The sequence below is a fragment of the Leucopleurus acutus genome, assembly GCF_964270905.1.
Source record: "Leucopleurus acutus genome assembly, chromosome: 2".
Taxonomy (NCBI): Eukaryota; Metazoa; Chordata; class Mammalia; order Artiodactyla; family Delphinidae; genus Leucopleurus; species Leucopleurus acutus.
Window position 1 is genome coordinate 184,089,738 of NC_139143.1, and position 20,808 is coordinate 184,110,545.

General features: G+C 41.1%; 1 protein-coding gene across 8 annotated transcripts in view; it reads right to left on the bottom strand.

Annotated features, from left to right (window-relative positions):
- The window catches only part of VPS13D (vacuolar protein sorting 13 homolog D), a 245,178-nt gene that overhangs the window by 176,055 nt on the left and 48,315 nt on the right, over nucleotides 1–20,808 (bottom strand). For 6 of the 8 annotated variants that reach the window (XR_014326029.1, XM_082834553.1, XM_082834547.1 and 3 more), the window contains 5 exons: nucleotides 16,341–16,523; nucleotides 10,184–10,406; nucleotides 7,414–7,624; nucleotides 1,263–1,434; nucleotides 967–1,079 (listed from right to left, as the gene is read on the bottom strand). Coding sequence is in view for 7 of the 8 variants with exons in the window: in XM_082834553.1 (XP_082690679.1) it covers nucleotides 967–1,079; nucleotides 1,263–1,434; nucleotides 7,414–7,624; nucleotides 10,184–10,406; nucleotides 16,341–16,523 (902 nt within the window). In the remaining variant the exon portion in view is untranslated. The remainder of the gene's footprint in view (nucleotides 1–966; nucleotides 1,080–1,262; nucleotides 1,435–7,413; nucleotides 7,625–10,183; nucleotides 10,407–16,340; nucleotides 16,524–20,808) is intronic. The other 2 variants (XM_082834548.1, XM_082834549.1) reach the window with 2 other exon arrangements.

Sequence of the window (20,808 nt, forward strand, 5' to 3'; positions counted from 1 at the left end):
TCTTGAGGGTTTTGTACCAGTAATCGCAAATTCCTGGTCTACACTAACCAAGAAAATGACATAAATTAGTGAACTGCTGGGTAAGCACATGCCTTATCTAAAGGCTGCCCAAGTTGTTACTCAGTTTCCAGATGCTTCCAATTGAGAACACGGGCCCAGTACTGCCAAAGCTTCTAATTTTTCAAAAGCTGAAATTCAGACTTTTTATGTGCAATTCCCCAGTTTTCAAATGTTGGCCAGTCAGGCAGTCATCACTGCTGCTCCAGATAGCTCTGGGGCTCCCCCATGCAGACACACAGCAAAACTACCTCCTGACTCCTTTGCGCTCCTGTGGGACCATGTTCTAGCCCCACGGGGTTTACCAGGGATTCCACTGCCATTCAAGACCACTCCAGGGCTATTGTTTTTCTTGCTGGCACAGCAAACTGCTGTCAGTCAGAGTAACTAGAGTGAGCAGAGCAGCCCAAGACCCATAACAGACATGAAACACGAGGAGAAAAAACATCATCACTGTTCTAAGTCACTGGTATTTTGGAGTGCCTTTACTACAGCCTAACCTCAGCTATCTTGACTGATAGAGACTGATGAATTTAAACTTTTAAAAAGCACTGCGGGGCTTCCCTGGTGGCACAGTGGTTGAGAGTCTGCCTGCCGATGCAGGGGACACGGGTTTGTGCCCCGGTCCGGGAAGATCCCACATGCCGCGGAGCGGCTGGGCCCGTGAGCCATGGCCACTGAGCCTGCGCGTCCGGAGCCTGTGCTCCACAACGGGAGAGGCCACAGCGGTGGGAGGCCCGTGTACCGCCAAAAAAAAAGCACTGCGCAGACCAACAAAAAGCATCTTGCGGGCAGACCACATTTAGCTGTGAACCACCACTCTGCGACCTCTGTTCTACGTCAGAGGACAATGTGTGTGTTATTTGTATTACCATTACTAACAGTAAAACACTATAATTAAAGCCATACCTGGCTAAGGACCCAGCACCTTCTTTTCCTTTTGGATCTTTCAGCTCCAGACTTACATTTACCATATCAATGAGGAAGCACATGCACGTGTACACTTCTCCGCTCAGAACAGTCTGGAAGAGGAAAATGCTGATCAATTCATAGTCGATGCCAATCTAAAAATGGGGTCGATGTCATGAAGCCTAATTCACTCGTGGTTCCATCTTCTTTCCCCAGGTAACTTCGAGGAACAGATACCCAGGATGACCATCAGCTGAGACCACGAGAGTTACAGAGGAACTTAACATCACACTCACATGAATGCTTGGGTCCTGTAAATCATAAGGCCGCAGGAATTCCTCTATGGGCTCTCCAAGGTTGTTCTCCAATAAACCCCGGATCAGCCTGTATTTGTACAAATCCAGAGAGCAGTGGACTGAGGAGAGATTGCCATGGATAGATATATCTGGCACAGTATGACTTATTTCTCTATGGAAAAAGAAAAAAGGTCACTTTCACAAACAAATCACTAACTTAATGTTGACATAGCTCACACCCAAATATAAGTGCTAACATATACCCACCTACATTATCAACCAATTAATTTACAACTTCCAACGACAAAAATTTCATGTGGGTCCACACGAAGCAAGTTAGTATAACATGAGTGTCATGCGTCAGCTACAAAAGGCCACTTTTCTCCCAAAATATACATTTAGAAAGTCCCCAATCTGAGTTAACTAAGTAATCTATTAATAAAGAAAAATCTCATGAGACTCAGAAATAGCTTAAACATTATAGCTGGGAAAGCAATAAAAAAAAAAAAAAAGATGACCAAACAGAAGGGAAACACACTCACAGGTACAAAGAACAGAGGGGTGGGGGCTGGGGCAAACACAGGTGAAGGGGGTAAAGTGGTACAAACCTCCAGCTATAAAATAAACAAGTCATGGGGATATACGATATAGCAGGGGTCTCCAACCCCCCCGGGCCACAGACTGGTACCGGTCCACGGCCTGTTAGGAACCAGGCCACACAGCAGGAGGTGAGCGGTGGGTGAGCGAGTGAAGCTTCATCTGCATTTACAGCCGCTCCCCATCGCTCGCATTACCACCTGAGCTCCACCTCCTGTCACATCAGCTGCGACACTAGATTCTCACAGGAGCATGAACCCTACTGTGAACTGTGCACACGAGGGATCTAGGTTGCGCACTCCTTGTGAGAATCTAAAATGGACAACCTGGAAGAAACAGACCAATTTTTAGAAAGGCATAAACCTTCCAAGACTGAACCAGGAAGAAATAGAAAATATGAACAGACCAATCACAAGGAATGAAATTGAAACTGTGATTAAAAATCTTCCAACAAACCAAAGCCCAGGACCAGATGGCTTCACGGCGAATTCTGTCAAACATTTAGAGAAGAGCTAACACCCATCCTTCTCAAACTCTTCCAAAAAATTGCAGAGGAAGGAACACTCCCAAACTCATTCTATGAGGCCACCATCACCCTGATACCAAAACAAGACAAAGATACTACAAAAAAAGAAAATTACAGACCAATATCACTGATGAATATAGATGCAAAAATCCTCAACAAAATACTAGCAAAGAGAATCCAACAACACATTAAAAGGATCATACACCATGATCAAGTGGGATTTACCCCAGGGATGCAAGGATTCTTCAATATACGCAAATCAATCAATGTGATACACCATATTAACAAATTGAAGAAGAAAAACCATATGATCATCTCAATAGATGCAAAAAAAGCTTTTGACAAAATTCAACACCCATTTATGATAAAAACTCTCCAGAAAGTGAGCACAGAGAGAACCTACCTCAACATAATAAAGGCCATATACGACAAACCCACAGCAAACATCATTCTCAATGGTGAAAAACTGGAAGCATTTCCTCTAAGATCAGGAACAAGACAAGGATGTCCACTCTCACCACTATTGTTCAACACAGTTTCAAAGACGAAAAAGAAATAGGAAAAGAACAAGTAAAACTGTCACTGTTTGCAGATGATCTGATACTTTTACACAGAGAATCCTAAAGATGCCACCAGAAAACTACCAGAGCTAATCAATGAATTTGGTAAAGTTGCAGGATACAAAATTAATGCACAGAAATCTCTTGCATTCCTATACACTAATGATGAAAAATCTGAAAGAGAAATTAAGGAAACACTCCCATTTACCACTGCAACAAAAAGAATAAAATACCTAGGAATAAACCAACCTAACAAGACAAAAGACCTGTATGCAGAAAACTGTAAGACACTAATGAAAGAAATTAAGGATGATACAAACAGATGGAGAGATATACCATGTTCTTGGATTAGAAGAATCAATATTGTGAAAATGACTATACTACCCAAAGCAATCTACAGATTCAATGCAATCCCTATCAAATTACCAATGGCATTTTTTACAGATCTAGAACCAAAAAATCTTAAAATTTGTATGGAGACAAAAGACCCCAAATAGCCAAAGCAGTCTTGAGGGGAAAAAACGGAGCTGGAGGAATCAGACTCCCTGACTTCAGACTATACTACAAAGCTACAGTAATCAAGACAGTATGGTACTGGCACAAAAACAGAAATATAGATCAATGGAACAGGACAGAAAGCCCAGAGATAAACCCACGCACCTATGGTCAACTAATCTATGACAAAGGAGACAAGGATATACAATGGAGAAAAGACAGTCTCTTCAATAAGTGGTGCTGGGAAAACTGGACAGCTACATGTAAAAGAATGAAATTAGAACACTCCCTAACACCATACACAAAAATAAATTCAAAATGGAGTTTATAGAGACCTAAATGTAAGACTGGACACTATAAAACTCTTAGAGGAAAACATAGGAAGAACACTCTGACATAAATCACAGCAAGATCTTTCTTGATCCACCTCCTAGAGTAATGGAAATAAAAACAACAATAAACAAATGGGACCTAATGAAACTTAAAAGCTTTTGCACAGCAAAGGAAACCAGAAACAAGAAGAAAAGACAACCCTCAGAATGGGAGAAAATATCTGCCAACAAATCAATGAACAAAGGATTAATCTCCAAAATATATAAACAGCTCATGCAGCTCAATATTAAAAAAACAAACAACCCAATCCAAAAATGGGCAGAAGACCTAAATAGACATTTCTCCAAAGAAGACATACAGATGGCCAAGAAGCACATGGAAAGATGCTCAACATCACCAATTATTAGAGAAATGCAAATCAAAACTACAATGAGGGATCACCTCACACTAGTTAGAATGGGCATCATCAAAATCTACAAACAACAAATGCTGGAGAGGGTGTGGAGAAAAGGGAACTCTCTTGCACTGTTGGTGGGGATGTGAATTGATACAGCCACTATGGAGAACAGTATGGAGGTTCCGTAAAAAACTAAAAATAGAGTTACCATATGACCCAGCAATCCCACTACTGGGCATATACCCAGAGAAAACCATAATTCAAAAGGACACATGTACCCCAATGTTCACTGCAGCACTATTTACAATAGCCAGGTCATGGAAGCAACCTAAATGCCCATCAACAGACGAATGGATAAAGAAGATGTGGCACATATATACAATGGAATATTACTCAGCCATAAAAAGGAACGAAATTGGGTCATTTGTAGAGACATGGAGGGATCTAGAGACTGTCATACAGAGTGAAGTAAGTCAGAAAGAGAAAAACAAATATCGTATATTAATGCATATATGTGGAACCTAGAAAAATTATACAGACGAACCTGTTTGCAGGGCATAAATTGAGACACAGATGTAGAGAACAAACGTATGGACACCAACGGGGGAAAGTGGCGGGGGGGGGGAGGTGTGATGAACTGGGAGATTGGGATTGACATGTATACACTGATATGTATAAAACGGATAACTAATAAGGACCTGCTGTATAAAAAAATAAATAAAATAAAATTCAAAAAAAAGAATCTAATGCCTGATGACCTGAGGTAGAGCTGAGGCAGTGATGCTAGCACTGGGGAGCAGCTGCAAACACAGATTATCATTAGCAGAGAAGTCTGACTGCACAGAGACCATAATAAATCAATTGCTTGCAGACTCATATCAAAACCCTACCAGTGAGTGGCAACTGAAAACAAGCTCAAGGCTCACGCTGATTCTGCATTATGGTGAGTTGTATAATTATTTCATTATGTATTAATATGTAATAATAATAAAGTGCACAATAAATGTAATACACTTGAATCATCCCAAAACCGCCCCCTACCCAGGTCCGTGGAAGAACTGTCTTCCACGAAACTGGTCCCTGGTGCCAAAAAGGTTGGGGACCGCTGCTATACAGCATGAGGAATACAGTCAATAACACTATAATAACTTTGTATGGAAACAGACTGTTACTATGTTCATAGTGGTGATCATTTCATAATGTGTGCAAATGTCTGATCACTATGTAGTATAGCTGAAATTAACATAATATTGTACAACTATATTTTGATGAAAAGGTGACAAGCTCTTTAAGGCAGAACCAGTGTTTCATAATGAGCCCAGATGGGACATTAGGATAAAACCTGAATCAGTCACTCATTTCAGCTGAGATGGGCAGGAGTGAAGTTGAAAATGCCTGGGTGGGGGGAAGATACCTCATCCCAACACTGAAGAGATTTTCTCTACCCTCCTAGAGGTGAAGTGGGCATCGTAGATCCTGCAGACACTATGCTCTGAGTATATAAAGTAGAGGGTTAGGATTTGAAGTGGAAGAGGAATACAAAAAACTACTTTGTCTATGGAGAAAAACCTACATATAAGGTGAAAAAAGACTAGTCACGCAATCAACAAAGAAAAGCTGGAAAGGATTACCAAGAACCTCTGAGTTCCCGTGTCTGTGCTGTGAGAAGCTGATAGAATACCTTGTGTTCAGTCATCACCTTCTATCTGGGCTAACAGGGTATAATTATCTGCACATAAACACTGATGGAAGTGGGTAAAGTTTAGATAAACAGAGTAGTAAAGCACATTTTTTTTTGGAAAGCTTTACTTGAAAAGAAAACAAAGTGTTTGATTTCTAAATAGTGAAGCTCCTCTTAAGACTTCTAAGCCAGTAAAATAAAATACAGCCCATGCCAACCATAACTGAAAGCCAGCCAGGGAGCACTTGAATAACAAGTAAGAATGAAACACAAAAATCTCAGTGAGAGCGGCTAAACTGTATCATTAATCCAGAGAGAAACAAAACAGTGATATTAAATGACTTGCCCAAGCCCAAGAACTGCAAAGGGAGTAGCCAAAGAGGGATTAAAATGACACCCTGGAAAAGTAGTGACACTGCTTTTCAAAATGCTACAAATGAAAATCTCTTTCATTACTTTACAGCCATGCCTCATCTTTCCCTGAAGTTAAGATGCAAATGTTGCTGCTTTCTCCAAAATTAGTGCTCCAAACTGAAAGGCATCATACACTGTAACCAGCAGTCCCAGTCCAGGTACAGGGGCCAGGCGAGCATAAGCACCACCAGAGGACCTTTTCTTTTTTTCTTTTTTTTTTTTCTTTGCGGTACGTGGGCCTCTCACTGCTGTGGCGTCTCCCGTTGCGGAGCACAGGCTCCGGACGCGCAGGCTCAGCGGCCATGGCTCACAGGCCCAGCCGCTCCGCGGCATGTGGGATCTTCCCGGACCGGGGCATGAATCCGTGTCCCCTGCATCGGCAGGTGGACTCTCAACCACTGCGCCACCAGGGAAGCCAGAGGACCTTTTTAATACACACCTGAGGCTAGGCCATGAGAGTCAGGTTCTGCTGGTCTCAGGTAGGGTTGGGAATGTTTCTTTTCAGTAAGTTTCCCAGCCAGATGTGGAACTAATGACAACTGAAGCCATGCTCTAAACTACAGATATTAAGCATCCTGTGTTTTGAAGCCAATTAAAAGGTAAATTAGAGTCAGTTCATCAGTCTTTATGTAGTACTTTCAGAAGGCTTAATAGAGTGAAATGGGCAAAATAGCATCTAAACAATTATTCTCATTAAATGGAGCTCCAGGGTAAACAGCAATAGCAGGTCCAGAATCTATTGTATGTGAAACATAGGATCCAATGTCACTTCTTCCAAATACCTTCCCTGCCATCACTACCTCCCTACTCCCATCAAAATCCATGCTAAATTCATGTCCCTTCCTCTTTGTTTCCAAGGCACCTACTACAATCCTACAACACAGTTTATAACACTGAATCAAACACTAAGTTAGAATCATATACTTACCTTCCTATATCCCTCAACAAGTAAGCTCCATGACGGCAGAAGTTTTTTCTTTCATCACAGGAGCCCTCATGTCTAGCAGATAGTAGGGACTCAATAGATATTTGTTACATAGATGAAAAAATAAGTGAATACCTATGCCCTTCCAGACTTAATAGCATTGATTTCCAAGTTATTACAATTCTACTTACAACAGACAGTTATTTGAATATAAACCACTCACTTGTCCAAGTTCCTTTCCACCTGCAATTTCAATCTACAAGGCTCAGTCAAGAGGCTTCCTCCCGTCTGTCGCACAAAATAGGAGGAGAAGATCAGGTCTCCACTACTGTCTTCCGAGGCCTTAGTATACTCTCGTGGGTGTCTCTCTGCAGCAAAGATGTCCATGTCTTGTAGATCGACGACAATGCAATCTAGCAGGCAGACGTGGTCTTCTACACAGACCCAAGGAAAGAGAGACAATGAAGAAAATGGGACCCAGAAAGGGCTGGACCAGAATAAAACTAAAAAGCCAAAAGAAAGTTCATTTTCTCTTTGGAAAATGTTTAGCACTGCCTGTGTCAGAAAGCTGGGTGACCAGAAGTCTCCACTCTGGCACCAAGACCTCCGTCCACAATGCTCCGCATGTTGGACATCTCCTGCCCACCACCTGCATGCAAGCACGTACTGTGCCACGTCCCCTCAGCGTCTCATTGCTGTCCCGAGACACTAACTGAGGCTAAAGGGCTTCTGACGAAAAGTACTTAATATGCTCCCTCCCAAGGAGATCCCACAGGGGTCTCATGTAGAGATAATGTTACCCAAAGGTTTACAAATTTTCCAGCAGCAAAATTCTTTTTTCCAAACAAACATCACATGTAACCATTTCCACCAGCACTGATCTAATCCAAACCACCTCCATTCTTGCCTAGACCACCATAAACTCCCCTCCAATATACCTATACAATTCCAGTCTGCCCTCACAAAACCATTCTGCTCACAAAAATACCTCAGTAATCCTTAAAAAAATAAGTGGGACCAAAACATTCTCTTCCTTTATATACTTTGATGGCTTTGTTTAATGCAAAGTTCTTTCTGTGAAACTCCCCTAAATCCCCGTAAAGCCCTGCCTAAGCCCACTGCCTACTTTTCCAACCTCATCTCAAGCCATTCTCTACCTTGCCCATGAAGTCTCAGGCTCACTGGCCTTTGTTTCCCCTACATGCCAGGCTCCTTGCTGTCTGAACAGTCTTACCCACAGCATACCCTCCTCTCGTCTCAACTGGGTCCTGTTCTTTCGCTTTACACCATTCTGTCTCTCCCATAACATTTATCTTAATCTGGCAATATTTAGATTAAGATTATCTTAATCTGTCAATATAAAGCTTATTTAATGGCTTTCTCATATCATTCACATCATGGCAGGAACTATGTCTAATAGCATGTTACTATACAGGAGAACATAGCGTGTTAATATATAGGAGAACAAAACATTGTTAACACCTGGATTAGGCAGGCACTAATTGAATTAGTTCTTGCCTTGTTACTGCATCGATAAATATGTGAAGTAGACAAAAATGGAGCTGGTGTGGCAGAAGGGGAAAAGGGATGGGAACAAAGAAAGGGCTTCAGAGATTTCCTAGGGTTGTCATGGAATCCCAGGGATATACAGAAGCAGTTTGAAAACCACTACTTTAACTCAATCTTAATCACATATAGAATTCCAGAAACAAACTGCAAATCAAGAGGAGAAATATTGTCAGGAAAGAGATCTTTCTATAAAACATCCCGAATCACTTCTTATAGGCTTCTAAATATATGTAAAATTGGCCTTATTCCTAATCATCATTGTCACCAGGACAACAACAGCAACAGAAGACGTGTATTGAGTGGCCCTATGTGTGCACCCAGCCCCACCCCACCCCGTGCTGTATGCATTTGTTATGCATATATAGACTGGAGACTGGTAGGCAATATCATGTAGGTTAAGACCGCAGGTTCTGGAGTCAGACTACCTAAATTCATAGTCCAACTCTACCATTTACCATCTACATCTACAAAACTATGGTCAAGTTACTTAATCTCTCTAAGCCTCTGCCTCTTCATCTATAAAATGGGGATAAAAATAAAACTCTATATCATGAGGATAAAATGCAAAAATTGATGAAAGAATGTGCCACAACGTCTGGCACGTAGTGAGTGTTCAATACCCAGTCTTTTACTGAGGACTACAATAATCTCCTTTAATCAGCAATGTAACCATAAACCACTTTGCTGTCACCTCTGGGACTACAAGTTACTACAAGGAGTTAACCATTCCTTGCATCTATCTAACAAAAGACGTTCGGCAGCCTCCCTCAGCTAGCGTCCCACATTTCTCCAAGTCCAACCATAGTGGACTGATTTTCATCCACTGATTTTTGGGGCTAATCATATTCTGCTTCCCACACTCCTTGGAGCGACACTTCACTTATCCAATCCATCACCCATCCAGAAAACCAAAAGGCCAAAATTAGGCTTGCATCTGGAATGGCTAATTGTCAAATTCTAGAGAAGAGCCCAATAACTGGGCAGTTCATGTCTTTCAAAAACTTCACTCATAGTATTTCTTCTGTTACCTAATTCACACTAATATTTTTTTCAGAGTTCTTTTTTATTTTTCTAGAATTAAATAGTGACTTGCAAGGATGTGTCTAAGGATGCAGGAACTGTTCTAGTTATACTCACCATCTGGTGGCAACTGTTTTGACATATAAGTCCTAACGGACAATCTAAATCTCTTTATTTACACTGTCTTACCAATTTAACCCTACTCTAGAAGTCGCCCAATGTTAAATCTACATCCTAATGTTCTTAAGCCTTCTAAATCAATATCAAAATCGGATTATCACTAAAGACATGCTACCACTTTGTGGGCATCTGCTTGTACGGGATGCATTCCCCCCCCTTAGGTTCCTCCAATGGTCTCATGCATTTGCCCACCTTCATCATGTAGCTCCTCTCTCCTCTTTTACCTGGACTCCTGGAAACCTGACCAACAGAGGGTGTGGCTTGCTGCCCTTGCTGCTTGGTTGAAGTACTTGGCACAAACTCGCTCTTCAGGCTGCCTAGACTCATTCCAACAGGAGGCATCATGAACAGCCCCTCAGAATGGGTCCCTTTCGGGTCCTCCATGCTTGTCATTTTCCTCACACTGTGTTTGGGAGTACCAGTTGGAGAAGGTGAAGGCACAGACTCCTGGGAAGAAACAGAAGAAAACTAGAAGGCAGGAATGGGACTGACTGTACCTACTATCCTGGAAGTCCCATCCCAGTCCCTGGACTCTTCAACGACTCTACACCACTTGGTACCTCCCAAGCCCCCCAGATCCCATAAACAAAAGGGCCACAGGGTCATGATACTTTCTGCCACATGTAATTATCTGCAGAGATATTACATATAATTCAGTACCTGTTGAAAACTATAGCAATTTTGCAGGAACATATTTGATCTTTTGGCTTAAGAGCAAATGTCAGGATACTAATCACTGGTGGTTTAATCTAGGTCAAATACAACAAAAGCAAATCTCTCAGCCATATGATACATTATTGCTTTGCTGGAGGGGAGGTGCTTATTGTTCTAAGAAAATGCATCTAACAGCAATAGGGAATAAAGCCATTGTAATGTGTTTGTACTTTCCAGAAGTCTCCCCTCCTCTGTTTACATTTCTCATCTCTCTAAGTAACTGCAAATGAAAACAAAATGGAAAATATAGGTAAGCCATTCGTATTATGTTTCTGTTCAAGGGCATAGAAATTAAGGGCAAATACACAGTAAAATTAATTCTGTAATTCTACTGAAAATAATATACGCTTTTCTTACATACTTAGTACCTTCAGTTAATTGCTAACGGGGTAAATCTTTTTCACCAGAATGGTTCAATAATTGACGTTTAAACTTCCCATGGTTCCTTCCCCCAAGCCTCAGAGCTACATATCCAAATGGCTTCTGCAGGGTTGGTTTGTTCTCATCTCTCCCCTCTCACCAACAAGCTGGAAGGAGGGGAAGAATTGTTTTCCTTCCAGTACTGCTTTATATGTGTATTCCTCTCAGCATTTGAAAACGAGATAATACTGTTTGCCTTCACAGTTATCTTGAGTAGTAATTACATGTAACAGTGAAAGTTCTTATTTTTTGCAATTCATTTTTGCAAGGCAAATTACTAGGTAAATGCCATTATTTAAGCATTTCGACATTAAAAACCTTCCCTCTTGCTTAGTTTATTTAAACTCTAGAGAGTATTTGTTGCTCTTTCATTTGATTCATCTCTCCATCCTCTCTGAGTGGGTTTAAATAAATCAGTGGCTTGAGGAGATTAACTCAAAGCTTTTGAAAGACTTAGAAATTATGGTTTAAGCACAATCTATGATTGAGAAAAATGAAAGGAAAAACATATGTAAAAAATTCAAACCTGCACTCATTAAGACATGGATTTATGTAAAACAATTCCAAACACAAGGGAGTCATAGAACTCAAAGGCAAATAACCCCTCTGCAAGCTTTGATTTCAGGACTATTTCCTGTCCTTTAACCACTGGAATGCATGCCAGACAAACCTCACACGTGCAAATGCATTAAACGGCAAATGTAAAGCGATTTTTGGAGAAGAAAGTCACTACTCACTTCACACAGGCCTAGATCAGTGGAACCTGACTGTACATGTGGAGAGGTAAGTTTCACAGATAAGTTTATCTGATTACAAATACTTTAACAAGCGACACACTCCAAGCAGCCCTTATGGAATTCTACAGAACCACCACTGGTATGTAACAAGATAAAGTTTTTCTAGGATTTAAGGAAATAAAATAAGGTCATCAAAAAAGTACTACCTAGGGCTTTAAAAAGAAAAAAAAAAGAAATTGCTTTTAATGATCCTTAACAAAGGCTTCTCTACACAGGAGGGAAGTGATTTGCCAAAGAAGAGGGAAAAGTGATAAGCAGGCTTTCCCAAGTAATGAAATATTTTAAAGAATTGTTTTTTAAAATTTTCTTTTTTAAGCGTATGAATGTGAATTGACTGCTGAATCCCATAAGGTTTTTTCGAATAACCAGGAGGCAAAAAAACAGTATACCTTGAAGAAAAAGCAATCCTTGTATGCAATGCCACTGAAAATCAAATCCTCAAAAACAAATACAGGGAAATTTTTTCATTAAAATGCTTCAAACTACGTGCTATTATTTGGCATACTTAACAAAACAGAAACCATTCTGCAAAAATTTCTTGAAATATTTTGGCAATTCTTCTTTAGAAGCTAAATTCAGACTCAGCTCATTAAGCTCATATATAGATATATCTGACATAGAAAATAAGTCTTTATCTTTTCAGGAAGGGGAGAGAAACAAAAATGGTATTATTGAACTTGATCACCCATTCTGGCTCTAACTGATCTCTTCCTAAAGATTTAGGCTTCAAAACAAAGATTTACCACAAACAAATATATTCCAAAGAACTAACTAAAGGCTGAGAAGACAGTTCCCAAGAAGAATTCAGCTCTCCCTTGGGCAGTAAGGGCAGCAGAGTTGGAACAGAGAGGCAGTACCCTGAGGTGTCAGCGGGAACAATATTCATGTGTAAACACCAGCTCTGACACATTTGTTTAATATCTAGTCATGTTAATTATAAACACCTCATAGTAAGGAAAAGTAAATTTTAGAAGCAGTTATAAATCTTTCTTTTTATAAATGGATCTTTCTTTTATTTTCTTTAAGACTTAAGTCAGTAAACAGTAAAATGCTTATTACTCAAATATGAAAAGAGATTTTCATTAAGACCAAGGTTACTAGTTCTCTACTAGGCCTACTGTGAAAGGCCAATGGTGATTTGTTTCATTTTTACTGTCTTAAAAAAAATACGTTAAGTGGAAGCCTATTTCTCGCTCTGGCAAGAAAGCCTACTGTTCCAGCAGGAGGGCTTCTGACCACAAGGTGAACAAGCATGTTTTCAGCCATCAGCTGTCTGAAGATGGGACGTGACGATGAGCAAACCTCGTGATGCTCTTCCCTCTGCGTTGCTAATCACTGCTGTTCTGGTTTCACCATGTGCTCTGATCACTAAATCTGGTTCAGCTAAGCGGCTGTAGTGAGGTGATATAAGGACAACCTGCCCTCTAACCATCATTCAAACACCCCCACTCTGGGTCCTGAGCTCCAGGTTATGACACATGAACACGGTTCCTGTGGTTCTCACTGGCTCGTCTTCACTCTCCTCCTCTCTCCACCCATTCCCACTCAAGGAATCAAATATTTTTGGTTCAGGGTGTTTAGGTTAGAAGTAGTGAATAAATGGCTAAGTGAAAAGTGAAACAAATGAAGAAAACTATAGACGTACTAATTTGAAAATAACAACATTATCTGAGTTTAGGTATTACCAACAAATACAGTCTTCCTATTACTTTCTGACCCGAGTTGAGCTCCTTGGCAAAGGCCTGGCAAGACTAGCAGCCTAGTCACTCTCTTCCGTTTTCTTTTCTTCCTACACCTAGAGAGGCGAACAGGACCTTTTCTGTTCAACTTTGTATCTCTTCTGTAATAAACTCTGGAGTTCTTCCATCCTAGTTATTTTAATGAACTTACTGCCACATCCTTTAGTAAATTCAGAAGAGCTACAGCTATTTGGCAAAGGGCCAGTAAGACAGCAATAGCCTTTGTCAGTTTATTTTCCCCTACATAAACCTAATCTTAATACTGGGAGGTATAATCATACCGTGGTTAAGAGCATGGAGTATTGAAAGCAGACACACCAAAGTCTAAGGTCCACACTGTACTCCACACTAGATTTTTTTTTTTGCGGTACGCGGGCCTCTCAGCGTTGTGGCCTCTCCCATTGCGGAGCACAGCCTCCGGACGCGCAGGCTCAGCGGTCATGGCTCACGGGCCCAGCCACACCATGGCATGTGGGATCTTCCCGGACTGGGGCACGAACCCGTGTCGCCTGCAGCGGCAGGTGGACTCTCAACCACTGCGCCACCAGGGAAGCCCTCACTAGATGTTTAATCCAAAAGAAATTACTTAACCTATCTAAGGCTCAATTTCTTTTTTTTAATTTATTTATTTTCTTTATTATTATTATTATTATTTTGGCTGTTTGGGGTCTGATCAATGTGAGAAAAGCAGCTTAATCTCGTTTCCATGAAGGGACTCATCTACTCCCCTGAAGGGAGCATTATTAGAAGAAACACTTCTGACTCGTCTCTCCATATCTTACTGGTCCCTTCACAAGGGATGCATATCGATCCATCTGTTTAATGGAGATTGTGGATAGCAAATACTACTTGCCCATGTTTTTTCTACTGAGTAGTTCTCTCTAATCCTGTGGCTCTCTGTAGCCTGCAGGTGAAAACTAGGTGCTTATTCATAAAGCGTGCTAGTGCCTACTCAGTTCATCAAAATACCACCTCGGGGCTTCCCCGGTGGCGCAGTGGTTGAGAGTCTGCCTGCCAATGCAGGGGACACGGGTTCGAGCCCTGGTGTGGGAAGATCCCACATGCCGCAGAGCGACTAGGCCCGTGAGCCACAACTACTGAGCCTGCGCGTCTGGAGCTTGTGCTCCGCAACAAGAGAGGCCGCGACAGTGAAAGGCCTGCGCACCGCGATGAAGAGTGGCCCCCGCTCGCCACAACTAGAGAAAGCCCACGCACAGAAAAGACCCAGCACAGCCAAAAATAAATAAATAAATGAAAAAAAATAAATAAATAAAATACCACCTCGGATTGAGAAGTGAGCAAGTAATGATAGCTTGATCTTGGTCCAATACTCCAATCAAGTTTTATCAGCCAAACCAATATTTCAATTCCTGTGGTGATGAAATATGTTTGTTAAAAGCATGGATTCTGGGCTTCCCTGGTGGTGCAGTGGTTGAGAGTCTGCCTGCTGATGCAGGGGACACAGGTTCATGGCCCAGTCCGGGAAGATCCCACATGCTGCGGAGCGGCTGGGCCCGTGAGCCATGGCCACTGAGCCTGTGCGTCCAGAGCCTGCGCTTCGCAACGGGAGAGGCCACAACAGTGAGAGGCCCGCATATCGCAAAAAAACACATCTAGAGGGACTTCCCTGGTGGTCCAGTGGGTAAGACTCTGCACTCCCACTGCAGGGGGCCCAGATTTGAATCCCTGGTCAGGGAACTAGATCCTGCATGCATGCCGCAACTAAGAAGTCCGCATGCCGCAACTAAAGATCCTACATGCCGCAACGAGGATCCCACGTGCCACAACTAAAACCCAGTGCAGCCAAAATAAATAAATATTAAAACACACATACAGGGCTTCCCTGGTGGCGCAGTGGTTGAGAGTCCGCCTGCCGATGCAGGGGACACGGGTTCGTGCCCCGGTCTGGGAAGATCCCACATGCCACGGAGTGGCTGGGCCTGTGAGCCATGGCCACTGAGCCTGCACGTCCGGAGCCTGTGCTCCACAACGGGAGAGGCCACAACAGTGAGAGGCCCGCGTACCGCAAAAACAAACAAACAAACAAACAAAAAACACATACACACACACACACCCCCCTAGAACATAAGACAGTCTCTAATTCCAGCAAGTTACTGGTCTCCTCAACTGCAAAAGTGGGTGGGACCACCTCCCAGGTCCTATCGGTGTTAAGTCTGTGATTTACTAGGGTTTCCCATTTTCATCATGTATTCTCAATGAGTCCTAGCTTTGCCAAATGTAAAATGAAAGCAGCAATCCTCATCCCAATTACCTCCAAACATGTTATAAGAAATAAGTGCTACCGTACTTTTAAACTGTAAAGCAGTATACTCTATACGATTTAATTATTAAGGTATTTTTATATGGCTTCAGATAAGCCTTGGGCCAAATCATGTCTTCTGAAAAAAGCCACATAGTATAAAAAGTTGATGACTATGAGTTCAGCCTATGAGGAAAGCATTATAAAGATGGTTCTGTTGATTTGTTTGCTAAAATAAGTTACTACATACAGTTAGTAAAAGTTGTAATTTACACTACCTCTATGAAAGGTTAATTGAAATGTTAATAAAATGTCCAAAAAAATATTCTGCAAGCCACATATACTACAAAAGTAACAGTGGTTAGGAATCTTCTTATGGCAGCATCTGAATTTTTCGATTGGCATTCCAATGCCAGGTGAACTGAGAAGGGAATGGGTGCTGACTGCTCACCTTATCTTGTAAGGTAAAGGTCCCAGGAATACCAGCAAAGAGAAACTTGTTCTTGACTTTCAACTTCCCCAAATTCGCTACAATCAGATTATTTGATCTGGAACTTTCTGGGATAAGAAGAACAGGAGCACCAGCCTCAATATCCAGGAGAACCCGTGAACAACGCTGGGCATGATCTCTCACCTGAAAGAAGAAGGAAAATTGGGTTAGAGGTTCAATTAATTCCCTAATTTTATAATCAAATAATCTCAAATTTCCAAAAGTTTCATGAATTTATAAATCTAAAACAATTAAAATCACACAGAATATATTCTATGAACACCAAGGAGTTAAATTAGAAATCAGTAACAAGAAGATAATGGAAAACCCCCAAACATCTGGAAATTAGACTATACACTTCTAAATAACCCATGGGTCACAGAAGAAATCACAAGAGAAATTTAAAAAATATTTTGACCTTACTGATAAAGAAAACACAGCACATTAAAATTCAGGGTTTCCCTGGTGGCGCAGTGGTTGAGAGTCCGCCTGCCGATGCAGGGGACACGGGTTCGTGCCCCGGTCCAGGAAGATCCCACATGCCGCGGAGCGGCTGGGCCTGTGAGCCATGGCCGCTGAGCCTGCGCATCCGGAGCCCGTGCTCCGCAACGGGAGAGGCCACAGCAGTGAGAGGCCCGCGTGCGGCCAAAAAAAAAAAAAAAAAAAATTCATGGAATGCACTTAAAAAGGTACTTAAAGAAAAATGTTTAGCATTAAATACTTATTTTATATTAAAGATTTAAAATCAATAAAGCTTCCAGCTTAAGAAGGCAGAAAAGCAAAATAAACCTAAGGAGAAGGAAGACAATAATAAAGAGCAGAAACCAGTTATTTAGAAAACAGATAAACAACAGAGAAAAATCAATTCAACATTTATAGAACACTCTACCCAACAACCATTTAACATTCTTTTCAAGTGCACACGGCATGCTTGTTAACAGTATGCATGGGCCTAACACAGGCCTCCATAAGTTGATTGAAAGTATAAAACTCTATCTATATTAATCAAGAAAAAAGGAAGGAAACAAAAATCACCACTATCAGGGAAGAGTCAGGGACATTGCTAGAGAACTTAATATTAAAAAGATGTGGGAACCTATGAACAAGTTCATGCCAACAAATTGACAATTCAGACAAAGTAGACAGATAACTTAAAAACACACGCAAACTATCTCGAGCTAACATCACATACATCTGTGAAAGACAATGTTTTCCCTCTAAGATAAGGAACAAAGCATGGATACCCACTCTCACCACTTCTATTCAACATTGTAGTGGAAGTCCTAGTCCACACAAAAAGGTATACAGGTTGGAAAGGAAAAAAGAAAACTCTCTTATTCACAGACAACATAATAATCTATGTAGAAAACCCTAGAGAATCTAAAGGAACTACAATAAGTAAGTTTAGCAAGATTGTAGGATATGAGGTCAACATGTCAGTATATGAGTCAATTATATTTCTCAAACTTTCAATAAACAAGTGTACATTGAAATTTTTAATTGATACAATTTACAACAGCATCAAAATTGTGAAACACCTAGGGATAAATTTAACAAAAGATGTGTAAGAAGGGTATACCCAAAACTACGAAACACTGCTGAGAGAAACTGAAGATCTAATTAAATGGAGGGATATACCATACTCAAGGATCCAAAGACTCAATACTGTTAAGACGTCAATTCTCCAGATATATGGATTCAAGGCAATCCCAATCAAATCCTAGCTGACTTTATTGTAGAAACAGACAAGCTGATTCTAAAATTTATAGAGAAAAACAAAGGACCTATAATAGCCAATACATCTTTGAAACAAGTTGGAGGACTTACACTATCTGATTTCAAGACATATCATAAAGCAAGAGCAATCAAGACAGGGTGGTATACAATTAAATATAAATCAATGGAACAGAACAGAGAATAAGGAAATACACACATACATTCTCAACAGAAGTGTCAAGGTAATTCAATGGGAAAAGAATAGTCTGAATACATATACGGAAAAAAAATCTCAACCCTTACTTCACAAAATACACAAAAATTAACTCAGAATGGAAGAGGTCTAAAATTATAACACTTCTAAAAGAGGAAATAGGAGAAATTTTTTGCCACCTAGTGGTAAGCAGATTTCTTTCACAAAACACACAGCACTAACCTAAAAGAAAAAAATTGGACTTCATCAAAATGAAAGACTTCTGGGACTTCCCTGGTGGTTCAGTGGTTAAGAATCCACCTGCCGATGAAGGGAACACGGGTTCGAGCCCTGCTCTGGGAAGATCCCACATGCCGCGGAGCAACTAAGCCCGTGCACCACAACTACTGAGCCTGTGCTCTAGAGCCCGCGAGCCACAACTACTGAAGCCCGTGTGCCTAGAGCCCATGCTCTGCAACAAGAGAAGCCACTGCAATGAGAAGCCCGTGCACCGCAACAAAGAGTAGCCCCCATTCGCCGCAGCTAGAGAAAGCCCGTGCACAGCAACAAAGACCCAACGCAGTCAAAAAATAAATAAATTTAAAAAGAGAAATTTTAAAAAAAAAAAAAAAGAAAGACTCCTGCTTTTCAAAAACTAGTATTAAGAATGGGAAAAGGTCCAGTGGGTAAGGCTCCATGCTCCCAATGCACAGGGCCTGGGTTCGACCCCTGGCCGGGGAACTAGATCCCGCATGCATGCCGCAATTAAGAGTTCGCATGCTGCAACTAAGAAGCCCGCATGCTGCAACTAAAACAAAGATCCTGCATGTCACAACGAAGATCCCGCATGCTACAACTAAGACCCAGTGCAGCCAAAAATAAAAAAAAATTTTTTAAATGGGAAAAAAAAACTATAGACTAAGATAAAATATCTGTAATACATATATCAAAAGTCTTATATCCAGAATATATAAAGGAAGAAATAATGTCAATTCTACACAAACTATTCTGAAAATAGAATAGGGAACACTTCCCAATTCATACTACAAGGACAGCACTGACCAGTTACCAAAACCAGAAAACAGGCATTCTTTCCTTTTTAAGAAAAGAAAACAACAAACTAATATCCCTCAGGAGCATAGATACAAAATCCATAATATATTGGAGCAAATCAAGAAAACTATAAAAGCATCCACAGGGCTTCCCTGGTGGCGCAGTGGTTGAGAGTCCACCTGCCGATGCAGGGGACATGGGTTCGTGCCCCGGTCCGGGAAGATCCCACATGCCGCGGAGCGGCTGGGCCCGTGAGCCATGGCCGCTGAGCCTGCGCGTCCGGAGCCTGTGCTCCACAACAGGAAAGGCCACAACAGTGAGAGGCCCATGTATCGCCAAAAAAAAAAAAAAAAAAGAAAGAAGCATCCACAGACAATAAGGAAGCGAATGAACATGGCTGTATTCTGTTGTAATAGCAAGTTGGCCAGTGGCTACCAGGATGCAGGGATTAGCACTGGGAGACAATTAGCAAATGGACACAAGCAAATTTTTTTTATTTTTTTATTTTTTATTTTTTTTGCGGTACGCGGGCCTCTCACTGCTGGGGCCCCTCCCGCTGCAGAGCACAGGCTCCGGACACACAGGCCCAGCGGCCATGGCTCACAGACCCAACCGCTCCGCGGCACGTGGGATCCTCCCGGACCAGGGCACGAACCCGCGTCCCCTGCATCGGCAGGCGGACTCTCAACCACTGCGCCACCAGGGAAGCCCGACACAAGCAAATTTAATGCCCTTTTTATAAAGGTCAAACAAGCAAAAATTTTAAAGGGACTAGTCGACCCAAAAATCAGGAGAGGGGTTACCTGAGGCATTAACAGAATGAGATAGGGAAGGACCACATGCAACAGTCTTAGTAATGTTTTAATTTTTATTTTGGTGGTGGGTTCATAGATGTTCCTTCTATTATCACACTTTGTAATTTATAAACATGCTACAGATATTCTGTATATGTATCAAATACTAAATTGTTTTTCTTAGGTTTCTAAAGAGAGAAAAAAAGGTTACATACTCCATAATTATAACCATGGAAACATGTATAGGGAAAAAAGAACATAAAACATACCTATGGTGCTAGAAAACTGATAAGATATCTTTTCCAGATTCCCTATAATTTGATTGTACTTTTATATTTAAAAACGAATACCTTCTCTATAACATACACAGGAAACCAGTAACATTGGTTGTTGCCAAGGACAGAAATTGGGTGGCTGAGGAAAAGTAATTGAGAAAGAGACTTTTCTCCAAATGTCCTTTTTTACTTTGATTCTGTACTAAAACAATACACAACATATTCAAAATTTTTTAATTTAAACTAAAACATAAAATTTTTAAGTGTTGCCATTATAAAGACTTAAATTTTAATCTTTTACCTAATAAAGCTTAAAAATAAATAAATAACAAGTTTTACAAAGAACTACATTGTAATTGTTTTCTGTGGTTCCCAAACTGTGTGCCAAGACACCACAG